Source organism: Macaca thibetana, chromosome 19 (assembly GCF_024542745.1).
Source record: "Macaca thibetana thibetana isolate TM-01 chromosome 19, ASM2454274v1, whole genome shotgun sequence".
In the NCBI taxonomy this organism is placed as follows: Eukaryota; Metazoa; Chordata; class Mammalia; order Primates; family Cercopithecidae; genus Macaca; species Macaca thibetana.
Window position 1 is genome coordinate 30,165,658 of NC_065596.1, and position 13,722 is coordinate 30,179,379.

The 13,722-nt window shown below is 54.2% G+C and overlaps 1 protein-coding gene and 1 non-coding gene across 2 annotated transcripts; one reads left to right on the forward strand and one right to left on the reverse strand.

Annotated features, from left to right (window-relative positions):
• The first annotated feature begins 255 nt into the window (after positions 1-255).
• RCN3 (reticulocalbin 3) lies at positions 256-13,712 on the forward strand. The gene is made up of 7 exons (XM_050771550.1): positions 256-682; positions 1,100-1,347; positions 3,342-3,544; positions 5,839-6,011; positions 7,931-7,991; positions 12,007-12,206; positions 13,144-13,712. The coding sequence occupies exons 2-7, from the start codon at positions 1,106-1,108 to the stop codon at positions 13,249-13,251; spliced, it is 987 nt and encodes a 328-aa protein (XP_050627507.1). The 5' UTR covers positions 256-682; positions 1,100-1,105; the 3' UTR covers positions 13,252-13,712.
• On the reverse strand, positions 3,822-3,894 carry TRNAK-UUU (transfer RNA lysine (anticodon UUU)). Its single transcript has one exon. It is a non-coding gene; the product is annotated as a tRNA-Lys (tRNA).
• Positions 13,713-13,722: the final 10 nt, after the last annotated feature.

Below are 13,722 nucleotides of genomic sequence, written 5' to 3' on the forward strand. Positions count from 1 at the left end.
GCCTCCCAGGTTCAAGCGATTCTCCTGCCTCAGCCTCCCAAAGTAGTTGGGATTACAGGCATGCACCACCACACCCAGCTAATTTTGTATGTTTAGTAGAGACGGGGTTTCTCCATTTTGGTCAGGCTGGTCTCGAACTCCCGACCTCAGGTGATCCGCCCGCCTCGGTCTCCCAAAGTGCTGCGATTACAGGCGTGAGCGTGAGCCACTGCGCCTGGCCTTCTTTTCTTTTCTTTCTTTTCTTTTCTTTTTTCTTTTTTTTTTTTTTTTTTTGGTATAGGACTGTTGGGACGTACACCTCTTTCTTAAACCCTCCTGACAAAGGGAAAGAGGGAAAAATACATTTCCCGTGAGGCGTTGGGGCTAGAACAGCTGGAGATGGACGGCAGAGTGCCGCGACGACTGACAGGAGTTGTAGTTCTCCCCGGCCGCGTCACTGCGGCGTCGCCCACCCGCCTTCCCCGGGCAGGCCGCGGTTTCCTTTGTGGACGTGGCGAGGGGCGCCTGCGGCCTTCCCGGCACTCGTTGGCCCCGCCCCGTGAGTCGCTCGTGCGAGCTCATTGGGCGGGGGGCGGGGCTCTGCGCCGCCAGAGGCGGGGCCTGACTGGAGAGCGGCCGAATTGGGCACTTTTGCGGGAACGCAGAGCCCAGCGTGGAGAGCGGAACGAAGCTGGATGACTGGGTAAAGGGAGTGGGTGGGGGTGCCTCAGTCCAGGCAGGGCGGCTCGGGGCGGCTCGGGTCGAGGATCAGGGTCCGGACTGGGAGCAATGACGGGGAGCCTCCCTGACCTCTGGCTGGCCACAACTATGCCCTGTACTTTGCGTGGGATGTGCGCCACGTCTCTCCCTGAAATTCCCCCTCGCAGGTCTGGGACCCCCTGAGACTCCGTCAGAAGAGTCGGTCCCCCCATAGGTGGCTTTACCTCTAAGCATCACGCCCTCTTTTCCCCCATCGCCCGCCCTTTTTGAGCCCCAAAGTTTGTAGCCAACTTCCATCTCCCTGTCCTGTCCTAGGTAACCCCTCCACCCCGCCATTCTCCTGTCCCATGTCTGTCCTCATACCTGTAACCCTTGACCCCTGGCCTTTGCCACTCCCCAGGGACCGATGATGTGGCGAGCATCGCTTCTGCTGCTTCTGTTGCTACTGAGGCACGGGGCCCAGGGGAAACCGTCCCCAGACGCAGGCCCTCATGGCCAGGGGAGGGTGCACCAGGCGGCCCCCCTGAGCGACGCGCCCCATGATGACTCTCACGGGAACTTCCAGTACGACCATGAGGCTTTCCTGGGACGGGAAGTGGCCAAGGAATTCGACCAACTCACCCCAGAGGAAAGCCAGGCCCGTCTGGGGTAGGAGAGACACGCGGTTGGGGCGTGTTCGGAGGTGGGGTTTGGGAGAGAGTTGCGGGGGTATTGACAGGGGTCAGAGAAATGGCGTGGACTGAACTTTAGTTCTTTGTGAGAAATGAAATTCTACCTTCTCTCCTTGGGAAAAGCAAATTAAGTTAAAATTGAGGCATGAAGAGGACCTTTGGCCCTTTTATTTATTTATTTATTTTGAGACAAGGTCTTACTTTGTTGCCCAGGACGGAGTGCAGTGGCACGATCTCAGCCCACTGCAACCTACACCTCCTGGGTTCAAGCGATTATCCTGCCTCAGCCTCCCAAGTAGTGGAGATTACAGGCACCTACCACTGCGCACAGTTAATTTTTGTATTTTTAGTAGATATGAGGTTTCACCATGTTGGCTAGGCTGGTCTTGAACTCCTGACCTCAGGTGATCTGCCCACCTCGGCCTCCCAAAGTGCTGAAATTACAGGCGTGAGCCACCGTGCCCGGCCTATTATATTATTATTATCATCATTATTTGAGACGGAGTCTCACTCTGTTGCCCAGGCTGGAGTGCAGTGATACTATCTGGGCTCACTGCAACCTCCACCTCCTGTATTCAAGCAGTTCTCCCGTGTCAGCCTTGGAGTAGCTGGGATTTCAGGTTCGGGCCACCACGCCCGGCTAATTTTTGTGTTTTTAATAGAGATGAGGTTTCACTGTGTGGTCCAGGCTGGTCTGGAAGGCCTGATCTCAAGCGATCCGCCCGTCTTGGCTTGCCAAGCCTGGGATTACAGGTGTGAGTCACCACGCCTGTCCTGTCCTAAGTGCTTTCCATGGCCAAACTCATTTATTCCCCAGAGCTGCCCTTTTGGGGTAGGTACCATTTTTTCTCTCTGTTTTACAGAGGGGTAACCGAGGCACAAGAGAGGTTAAGTCACTTGCCCACAGTCACCCAGCCAGTAAGAGGAAGTGGCTGGATTTGGACCTAAAATGTCTGGCTGTGGAGCCCAAGCTCTTAACAACAGCAGTAACTTCAGAGAAGGGTGTGAATCTGGGGACAGAGTCGGCCCTTGACAGACGGGAGCAGAGACCACCTGGTGCGGGAGGTGGGGCGGTGACTCAGGCAGGCCTGGAGAGGGCTCTGCTGTCTCAGATTTTCTTTCTTTCTTTTTTTTTTTCTGTCTCAGATTTTCGACCTTAGGGAGGGGGCCGCGGGGGCCTAGGGACGGTGACAGGGAGGAGGGCTCCTCTGTTAATTAGAGATTGGGCGAGGACCGGCCTGACATGGAGAGGAGAAGGGCCGGGGAGCTGACAAGCCTGGCCCGAGAGAAGGGGCGAGATGGAACCTAAGTGGCTTGACATGTGACGGGGAGGGGCACAGGAGCCCCGAGGAGCATGGGGAGGGGTATAGAGAGACCGAGCCCCTGGGGTTGCGGGTGATGGTCCTCGGGCAGTGCCTGATTCAGCCGGGAGCAGGCAGGAGAAAGCCACCAGGCGCAGCACAGGGCAGGGCTGGAGGGATAGGAGCCTGAAATTGACACGCGCAGCCTGGTAAGGGGGCGGGGTATGGGGCGGGTTGGGGCCTGAGACAGCCGGGGCTCGGGGGTGTGGCCGTGGCTGTCTGGGTTCAAAGTCAGTCTTGGAACAGGGCCCCCCTGGCAAGGGGCGCAGTGCGACGCCGCGCGCCCCATCACCACCACAGCTCAGCCCAGCTAGAGGTGCAGCACGTGCGGGCCGAGGGCGGGGCCGGCGCGGAGAGGGTGGCCCTGCATCGTCGTAGGTCTCTCCCACGCAGGGCTCCCAGCAGGCCCGCTCGTTTTCAGGAAGGGCGTGACTTGTCCCGGGGGTGGACCCTAGGCTGAGGGTCCTCCGCTGGGTTTGGTCCCGAAATTGACACGCGTCCCTCCCCAGTTCACCCGCGGATCCGATGTGTCCCAGGGGGCGTGGCCCCGTGCGAGGGGCGGGGCCTGGGGCGGGACCAGAGACTGACTTGTGCCCGCCCCGGCTCGTAGGCGGATCGTGGACCGCATGGACCGCGCGGGGGACGGCGACGGCTGGGTATCGCTGGCCGAGCTTCGCGCGTGGATCGCGCACACCCAGCAGCGGCACATACGGGACTCGGTGAGCGCGGCCTGGGACACGTACGACACGGACCGCGACGGGCGTGTGGGTTGGGAGGAGCTGCGCAACGCCACCTATGGCCACTACGCGCCCGGTACGCGGCGAGCCCCCGACCCTGCTCCCCATACAACGTTACCCTGATCTTCTGGACCGCCTCATTCTGAGAACCTGAACCCGTTTACCCGGAGTCCCTGGCCCCTAACCAGGCTCTACCCACTTTTAGGAGCCCATCACTGAGATCTTCACTTTCTCACCTCTGGCTTCTCTTTTTTGTTTTTCGTTTGCTTATTTTTCTGGTATTTAGCTGCATACTAAAAACGATCTTTTTTTCAAACATGAAGTCAGAATTAGGTGTTAAAAGCCACTGAACACGCCCAAAGAGGGACTTGAACCCTGGGCCCTCAGATTAAAAGTCCAATGCTCTACCAACTGAGCTACCCAGGCTCCCTTCAGGGAGTTTATTCTGGGACCCGCCACCTCTATGACAATGTGACAGTATGACTAGGGAACTTCAGATCCACGGCCAAGGACACCTACTTTCCATGCTTTGTCATCCTGAACCCTAACCTCCGTGACATCATCCTGAGAACCCCAAAGCCAGTTACTCTGCCCCCGACTCTCAGATCCCTCCTTTCTGTCCCAAGTCCCAGCCCCAGTGGCCCACCCCTCCACACACACACACACACACAGCCCTCATTCCCTCCCCCCTCTCCTCTCTGTCCCTGGCCCCAGCCTCCCCCTCCAGCCTGTCTTCCACAGGGCTCCAGGGGAGTCTTCACATCCAGCACTGACTCTGCCCCTCCCTCCCCTTCCTGGGCCCCCAGGAGACAGTCCCACTCCTCAGCCCGGACATCTCCACCTGTAGGTTTGTTTTTCTGCATTTTCTGCCCCAAATGGATCTTCTGTGGTTTTTCTGAACTCACCACACTCCTCAAACCTCTACCCTCTGCCCATATTGTTCCCTCCAATTACAATGCCCTTCCCTTCCTCTCAGTCAAGCCATCTCAGTCCCTGTAAGCTACCCCATCACAGCCTCAGTCTGGGGCCAAAAGGGCTACTATCAACTTAAAGTCCATCATTCCTGTCTCCACACCCTTGGATCAGTTATTTCTTCTCTCCGGGAATCAGTTTTTGCATTCAGAAAGTAGAACACATGGAAAAACCCACTGTACCTGCTTTTTGTGATGATTACATGCAGTATTTTACATAAAGAGCTTAGCATATAATCTCTCACGAGTTAGCTAATTTATTGTGTGGATATAATATGTTATATAGCCTGGGTGCAATGGCTCATGCCTGTAATCCCAACACTTTGGGAGGCTGAGGCGGGTGGATCACTTGAGATCAGAGTTAGAGACCAGCCTGGCCAACATGGCAAAACCCCATCTCTACTAAAAAAAAAACAAAAAAAAAACAAAAAACTTAGCTGGGTGTGATGGCATGCACCTGTAACCACAGCTACTCTGGAGGGTGAGACACGAGAATCGCTTGAACCCAGGAGGCGGAAGTTGCAGTGAGCCGAGATTACAACACTGCACTCCAGCCTGGGTGACACAGGGAGACTGTGTCTCAAAAAAGTAAAAAAATAAAAAATAAAAAAAATAGGCTGGGCGCGGTGGCTAACGCCTGTAATCCCAGCACTTTGGGAGGCCAAGGTGGGTGGATCACGAGGTCAGGAGATCAAGACCATCCTGGCTAACACGGTGAAACCCTGTCTCTACTAAAAACACAAAAAATTAGCCAGGAGCGGTGGCGGGTGCCTATAGTCCCAGCTACTCAGGGGGTTGAGGCAGGAGAATGGCATGAACCCGGGAGGCAGAGCTTGCAGTGAGCCGAGATTGGGCCACTGGACTGCAGCCTGGGTGACAGAGCGAGACTCCATCTCAAAAAAAAATTAAAAGTTAATAAATATATACACACTAATAATATATTATATATTATATACTTATATAATAAATATACATAAAAATTATATATAAAGTATCGATATATACTTTTTTTTTGAGGGAGTTTCGCTCTTGTTGCCCAGGCTGGAGTGCAGCGGCGCAGTCTCGGCTCACTGCAACCTCCGCCTCCCAGGTTCAAGCTATTCTCTTGCCTCAGCCTCTCAAGTAGCTGGGATTTCAGGCTAATTTTGTGTTTTTAGTAGAGATGGGGTTTCATCATGTTGGCCAGGCTGGTCTCGAACTCCTGACCTCAAGTGATCCGCCAGCCTCAGCCTCCCAAAGTGTTGGGATTACAGGCGTGAGACACCGCGTCCAGCCTATTGATATATACTTATTATTAACTCCACAGAAATATTTGTAGTCCAGTAGGATTTACTTTGTTTTAACCTGCTTGGCGTTTCCTCCATTAAGGCTCATCTCACTGAGACCTTTCCTTCCCCAGGTGAAGAATTCCATGACGTGGAGGACGCAGAGACCTACAAAAAGATGCTGGCTCGGGACGAGAGGCGTTTCCGGGTGGCCGACCAGGATGGGGACTCGATGGCCACTCGGGAGGAGTTGACGGCCTTCCTGCATCCCGAGGAGTTCCCTCACATGAGGGACATCGTGATTGCTGTGAGTGGCGGCTGGGGAACCCTGCCTCCCACACCCTTCCGGGAACCCAGTCTTCTGGTTCCGGTCCTGCTTCCCAGCACGGATCTTGGGGCAGGCAGTCACCTGGCTCTCCAGCATCTTGCCAGGGAACCCAGGCCACAAGCACAGGTCAGGGGAGGGTGACCTTTCCCACCTCCACTCTCAGACCCCTGGGGTCTGATCTCTCCTCGTCTGGCCTCCCCCTCCCTGTGCTCGCATTTGGGGTCCAGGCCCCCAGCCTTCCCTCAGACAGTCACTGTGCCCCACCCTATACAATTTTTCTTTTTTTTTTTTTGAGATATAGTCTCCCTCAGTCGCCTAGGCTGGAGAGCAGTGGTGTGATCTTGGCTCACTGCACTCTCCACCTCCCAGGTTCAAGCAATTCTCCTGCCTCAGCGTCCCAAGTAGCTGGGATTATAGGTTTGCACCACCACACCTGGCTAATTTTTAGCAGAGATGGGGTTTCTCCATGTTGGTTAGGCTGGTCTCAAACTCGACCTCAGGTGATCCGCCCACCTCAGCCTCCCAAAGTGCTGGGATTACAGGCATGAGCCACCATGCCCGGCCAATTTTGTATTTTTTTTCTAGTAGAGATGGGATTTCACCATGTTGGCCAGGCTGGTCTTGAACTCCTGACTTCAGGTGATCTGCCCACCTCGGCCTCCCAAAGTGCTAGGATTACAGGCGTGAGCCACCATGCCTGACACCAAAATGTGCTTTGTTCTGTAGAAGAAGGGTTTTTAAAATTTCCTTCCTTTTTTTTTTTTTTTTTTTTTTTTGAGACAGGGCCTCACTCTGTTGCCCAGACTGGAGGGCAGTGGCTCGATCTCAGCTCATTGCAACCTCAAACTCTTGGGCTCAAGTGATCCTCCCACCTCCGCCTTCTGAGAAGCTGAGACCATCAGGCGCACACCACCATGCCTGGCTAATTTTTTTTTTTTTTTTTTTTTTTTTTTTTGAGACGGAGTCTTGCTCTGTCACCCAGGCTGGAGTGCAGTGGTGCGATCTTGGCTAACTACAAGCTCCGCCTCCCGGGTTCATGCCATTCTCCTGCCTCAGCTTCCGGAGTGGCTGGGACTACAGGCGTGTGTGGCTAAGTTTTGTGCGTGTGTGTGTGTATTTTTAGTAGAGACGGGGTTTCACCGTGTTAGCCAGGATGGTCTCGATCTCCTGACCTCGTGATCTGCCCACCTCGGCCTCCCAAAATGCTGGGATTACAGGCATGAGCCACTGTGCCCAGCCATGCCTGGCTAATTTTTAAATTTTGTGTAGAGACAGGGTCTCGCCATGTTGCCCAGGCTAGTCTCGAAATCCTGGGCTCAATCTCTCCTCCCTCCTCAGCCTCCCAAAGTGCTGGGATTACAGGCGTGAGCCACCGCGCCCAGCCCAGCCCACCCCACAGTCTTATAGTGAATGAGTTTGGATATAAATTGGGGAACAAAAGTCATTTTGCTCAAGAAGGGCACAAAAACAAGGAGCAGAGGTGTCAAGTGTGTTAGAAGAACCCCCAAAGTACAGCATGTTCACACATAAAGCAGAGGTAGTTTCTAGGCTCTGCTAAAACGTAAAGGAGCTTCTCCCCTTCAAGGGTGTTTGCTGGGGCTTGAGCAAGTTATTAGGGACCCAGGACAGTTCTCCTTGTGTGCAACAAACCTGTGCATTGCTGGACACTGGGGCCTCCGAGCTCTCGCCCCATAAATGCAGGTAGTGCCTGTATCATAACATCCCAGAAAGCCCGCACATTTCCCCCATGCCGCCTGTTGAGACTGCTCTACTGCCTGCCCCCCACAGCTGCCCAGAGCTAAATTTCCAAGAGAACCTCTCACTCTTGCCCCAGGGGTCCAGCCTCCCCCAGGAGCCAGGGGCATTGGCCCCCAGCCTCAATGCCTCTCTCTCCCCAGGAAACCCTGGAGGACCTGGACAGAAACAAAGATGGCTATGTCCAGGTGGAGGAGTACATTGGTGAGTGGGCCCCAATTTCTCCCCGGGATGCCTGTCCTCTCTCAGGCATGGGCAGCGTTGGTGGGGGCAGCCGGAGATACATCACCCATCGTCAGAGCATTGGCCCTCAGTCATGGGGGCAGGGGCACTCACTGCTTGAGTTCATGCAGCCACCCAACATTTATTGAGCACCTACTGTATACCAGACAGCAAAAGCATCTATTGAGCACCTGCTGTGTGCCAGGCCCAGGAAACACTTACTGAGCACCTACTGCATACAGGTGGTTGAGGCTGCAGCACACAATAACACAGACAAAGGCCCTTCTTGGAGGTCTGGAGTTTCTACAAAATCAAGGCTCAGGGGCTATGTTTAGTTGAGGAGGAGGGTCAGGAAGCTGGTCTTGAACCTGCGTCTGCACAGCACTGTGTTTCCTGTTACATGAGATGTTGGGCAGACCCTCACAATACCCCCTGAGTTCTCCCTGGGCCCCTGCCACTGTCCTTGCCCATAGTGGGCAAAAAACTTAGTCAAGGAGAAAGCAAACAAGGAGTTTTTTTTTTTTTTTTTGAGACAGAGTTTTGCTCTGTTGCCCAGGCTGGAGTGCAGTGGCATGATCTTGGCTCCCTGCAACTTCCTCCTCCCAGGCTCAAGAGATTCTTCTGCCTCAGCCTCCCAAGTAGCTGGGATTACTGGTGCCTGCCACCACGCCTGGCTAATTTTTGTATTTTTAGTGGAGATAGGATTTCACCATGTTGGCCAGGCTGGTCTGGAACTCCCGACCTCAGGTGATCTGCCCATCTTGGCCTCCCAAAGTGGTGGGATTACAGGCATGAGCAACCACGCCCGGCCGGGAATATTTTTTTAAGTTCGAAAACATTGTTTATTCTTTTATTTTTTCTGACCATATCCTGCATGAGAAATCATTTTTCTTTTTTTTTTTTTTTTTTTTTTTTTTTTTTGAGAGGGAGTCTTGCTCTGTCGCCCAGGCTGGAGTGCAGTGGCCGGATCTCAGCTCACTGCAAGCTCCGCCTCCCGGGTTTACGCCATTCTCCTACCTCAGCCTCCCGAGTAGCTGGGACTACAGGCGCCCGCCACCTCGCCCGGCTAGTTTTTTTTTGTATTTTTTAGTAGAGACGGGGTTTCACCGTGTTAGCCAGGATGGTCTCGATCTCCTGACCTCGTGATCCGCCCGTCTTGGCCTCCCAAAGTGCTGGGATTACAGGCTTGAGCCACCGCGCCCGGCCGAGAAATCATTTTTCTTTCTTTCCTTCTCTTTCTCTTTTCCTTCCTTCCTTTCTTTTCTTTTCTCTTTTTTCTTTTCTTTTCTTCTCTTCTTTTCTTCTCTTTTCCTTTCTTTCTTTCTTTTCTTTCTTTCTTTCTTTTTTTCTTTTTTTTTTTCTTTCTTTTTTCTTTCTTTCTTTCTTTCTTTCTTTCTTTCTTTCTTTCTTTCTGTCACTGTCTTTCTTTATGTCTGTGTGTGTGTGTGTCTGTCTCTATTAAATAGAGATGGGGTCTCACTATATTGTCCAGGTTGGGCTAGAACTCCTGGGCTCAAGCAATCTTCCCACCTTGGCCTCCCAAAGAGCTGGGATTACAGGTGTGAATCACCACACCTGGCTGAGAGAACATTTTTATTTTTTTTCTTAAGAGATGGGGTCGGGCCGGGAGCAGTGGCTCATGCCTGTAATCCCAGCACTTTGGGAGGCTGAGATGGGTGGATCATGAGATCAAGAGTTTGAGACCAAGATGGTGAAACCCCGTCTCTACTAAAAATACAAAAATTAGCCAGGCATGGTGGCAGGTGCCCGTAATCCCAGCTACAAAAATTGAAAGTAATTAGCCAGGGTCAGGTGTGGTGGCTCACGCCTGTAATCCCAGCACTTTGGGAGGCCGAAGCAGGTGGATCACCTGAGGTCAGGAGTTTGAGACCAGCCTGGCCAGCGTAGTGGAACCCCGTCTCTACTAAAAAAGTACATAAATTAGCCAGGCTTTGTGGCAGGTGCCTGTAATCCCAGCTACTCGGGGGATTGAGGCATGAGAATCGCTTGAACCTGGGAGGCAGAGATTGCAGTGAGCTGAGATCGCGCCACTGCACTCCAGCCTGGGTGACAGAGTGAGACTGTGTCTCAACAAAATAATAATAAAAATGGGGTGCGGTAGCTCACGCCTGTAATCCCAGCACTTTAGGAGGCTGAGGTGGGTGGATCACTTGAGGTCAGAAGTTTGAGACCAGCCTGACCATGGTGACACTCAGTCTCTACTACAAATACAAAATTAGCCAGGCGTGCTGGTGCATACCTGTAATCCCAGCTACTCAGGAGGCTGAGGCAGGAGAATTGCTAGAACCTGGGAGGCAGAGGTTACAGTGAGTCGAGATCGTGCCACTGCACTCCAACCTGGGCAAAAAGAGCAAAACTCCATCTCTAAAAAAAAAAAAGAAAAAAAAAGAGAGAGATGGGGTCTCGCCCTGTTGCCCAGGCTGGAGTGCAGTGGGGTGATCTTGGCTCACTGCAGCTTTGACCTCCTGGGCTCAAGGGATCCTCCCACCTCAGCCTCCCAAGTAGCTAAGACTCCAGGCCCAGTGTGGCCTCTGGAGATATTTCTGGTTGTCACTTCTAGTGGGGAAAGGATGCTACTGACATCTCCTGGATGGAGCCCAGGGATGCCCCTGAGCTTTCTCCCATACACAGGACAGGCCCTGACACAAGGATGCCCTGACAGGCCCTGACACAGGCCCCAGATGCCGGCAGCTGTCCCCATCTCTCTCTTTTTTTTTTGAGACAGTCTTGGTCTTGTTGCCCAGGCTGGAGTGCAGTGGCAGATCTCAGCTCATTGCAACCTCCGCCTCCCAGGTTCAAGCAATTCCCTTGTTTCAGCCTCCTGAGTAGGTGGGACTACAGGTGTGCACCACCGCGCCCGGCTAATTTTGTATTATTTTCTACATTTTGATATGTTACTGTAGGGAGGAGTTAAGAAATAGGCGCCAGAGCCCAAACGTTCAAGTCCCAGCCCTGCTTCTTCCCATTGTCTTTAGCAGATTCCTTCAACCCACTGGGCCTCAGGTGTCATCTGTATAATGGAGGCTAGTGATGGTTTCTGTCTGATAGAGCTGAGGAATGGAAGATGAAGTCTTAATGGGATGAAGTAATTGACAAGACAGGCCGGGTGCGGTGGCTCACGCCTGTAATCCTGGCACTTTTGGGAGGCTGAGGCAGGTGGATCGTGAGGACAAGAGTTCAAGACCAGCCTGGCCAAGATGGTGAACCCCCCCGTCTCTACTAAATATACAAAAATTAGCTGGGCGTGGTGGCACGTGCCTGTAATCCCAGCTGCTCGGGAGGCTGAGGCACGAGAATCACTTGAACCCGGGAGGCAGAGGTTGCAGTGAGCCAAAATGTGCCATTGTGCTCCAGCCTGGGCAACAAGAGTGAAATTTCGTCTTAAAAACGTTTTTTTTTTTTTTTTTTTTTTAAAGAGATGGGATCTTGCCCTGTTGCCCAGGCTGGAGTGGTGTGGGGTGATCAGAGCAAGACTCCATCTCAAAAAAAAAAAAAAAAATGTTGTAGAAACAGGGTCTTGCTATGTTGCCCAGATTGGTCTTGAATCTTGGCCTCAAATGACCCTCTTGCCTGGGTCTCCCAAAGTATTGGATTACAGTCATCACTGCACCTGGCATATCTGTCACCTGCTAACTGGCCCCAAACACCCTTGCACGTTCCTCCTGCATAGACATTGCTTACTCTCTGCCAGGCACTGCCTTGCCCAATGCACACACTACTTCACATGTGTATCAATGAAATCAATCAATCATGCAATCAACCCATCAAATGAATTTCACCTGTAACATAAATGATTGCTTGTAAGTCAGGTTTTGTTACTAATTCCATTGAAACAGAAGAGGAAGCTGAGGCGGGAGAGAGGGTAGTGAGTTGCTCAAGGGCCTGGTTCAGGAAGTATCAGAGCCAGGATCAGCCCCCAGCTCCACTAGACCCCCAGAAATGCCCCTGACCTTGTCCCCTCTGTCCCGTCCCCCAGCGGATCTGTACTCCGCCGAGCCTGGGGAGGAGGAGCCGGCGTGGGTGCAGACGGAGAGGCAGCAGTTCCGGGACTTCCGGGATCTAAACAAGGACGGGCACCTGGACGGGAGTGAAGTGGGCCACTGGGTGCTGCCCCCGGCCCAGGACCAGCCCCTGGTGGAAGCCAACCACCTCCTGCACGAGAGCGACACGGACAAGGTGCAGTGATGCGGTCGCGGCAGGGGCGGGTGGGCATCGCGTGCCAGCCCCCAGAAATGAGTAAGACCTGGGCCTGGAGCTTAGCGTCCCTTTTAGGTGTGATAAAAAAAGGACAGAGAGAGAGGAAAAGAGAGGGGGACAGAGACCCAGAGAGAGGGGGACAGAGACCCAGAGAGAGGGGGACAGAGACCCAGAGAGAGGGGGACAGAGACCCAGAGAGAGAGGACAGAGACCCAGAGAGAGAGGACAGAGACCCAGAGAGAGGGGGACAGAGACCCAGAGAGAGGGGGACAGAGACCAGAGAGAGGGGGACAGAGACCCAGAGAGAGAGGACAGAGACCCAGAGAGAGGGGGACAGAGACTCAGAGAGAGGGGGACAGAGACCCAGAGAGAGGGGGACAGAGACCCAGAGAGAGGGGGACAGAGACCCAGAGAGAGGGGGACAGAGACCCAGAGAGAGGGGGACAGAGACCCAGAGAGAGAGGACAGAGACCCAGAGAGAGGGGGACAGAGACTCAGAGAGAGGGGGACAGGACCCAGAGAGAGGGGGACAGAGACCCAGAGAGGGGACAGAGACCCAGAGAGAGGGGGACAGAGACCCAGAGAGGGGACAGAGACCCAGAGAGAGGGGGACAGAGACCCAGAGAGAGAGGACAGAGACCCAGAGAGAGGGGGACAGAGACTCAGAGGGGGGACAGAGACCCAGAGAGGGGGGACAGAGACCCAGAGAGAGAGGACAGAGACCCAGAGAGAGGGGGACACAGACCCAGAGATCCAAAGAGAGAAGGACAGGGACCAAGACAGGGTCAGACTCAGAGAGAAAGGGACAGAGGCCCAGAGAGAAGGGTTCCAGAGACTTGGGGACACACTTGGATGCGGGGAGGGCTTTCGAAAGCAGGGCCGTGTTGTCCCCTCTGAACCCTGACCCTCCCTGCAGGATGGGCGGCTGAGCAAAGCGGAGATCCTGAGTAATTGGAACATGTTTGTGGGCAGTCAGGCCACCAATTATGGCGAGGACCTGACCCGGCACCACGATGAGCTGTGAGCTCCGTGCACCTGCCACAGCCTCGGGCCCCGCACAGTAACCCGAGCCCCGTGCACCTGCCACAGCCTCAGGCCCCCACACAGTGACCCAAGGAGGGGCTGCCGTGGTCTAGGCCCCTCCCTGTCCAGGCCCTGCAGGAGGCAGATGCATCCTCCTGCTCATGGGCTCTCAGGAACCCCTTGGGTCAGCTTCTGTCCCTGTCATACCCCCAACCCCGGGGAGGGGCCGTCACAGTCCCAGAGGATAAGCAACCCCTATTTCTGACTGAGTCTCCCAGCCCAGACCCAGGGACCCTGGCCCCAAGCTCAGCCTCTAAAAACCGCCACCAACCCCTCCAGCTCCGAATCTGAGCCTCCACCACACAGACTGAAGCTCCCCTGGCCCCAGCCCTCTCCTGCCTGGCCCGGCCTGGGACACCTCCTCCCTGCCAGGAACCAATAAAAGCCAGCGCCGGGACCTTGTGTGTCTGTG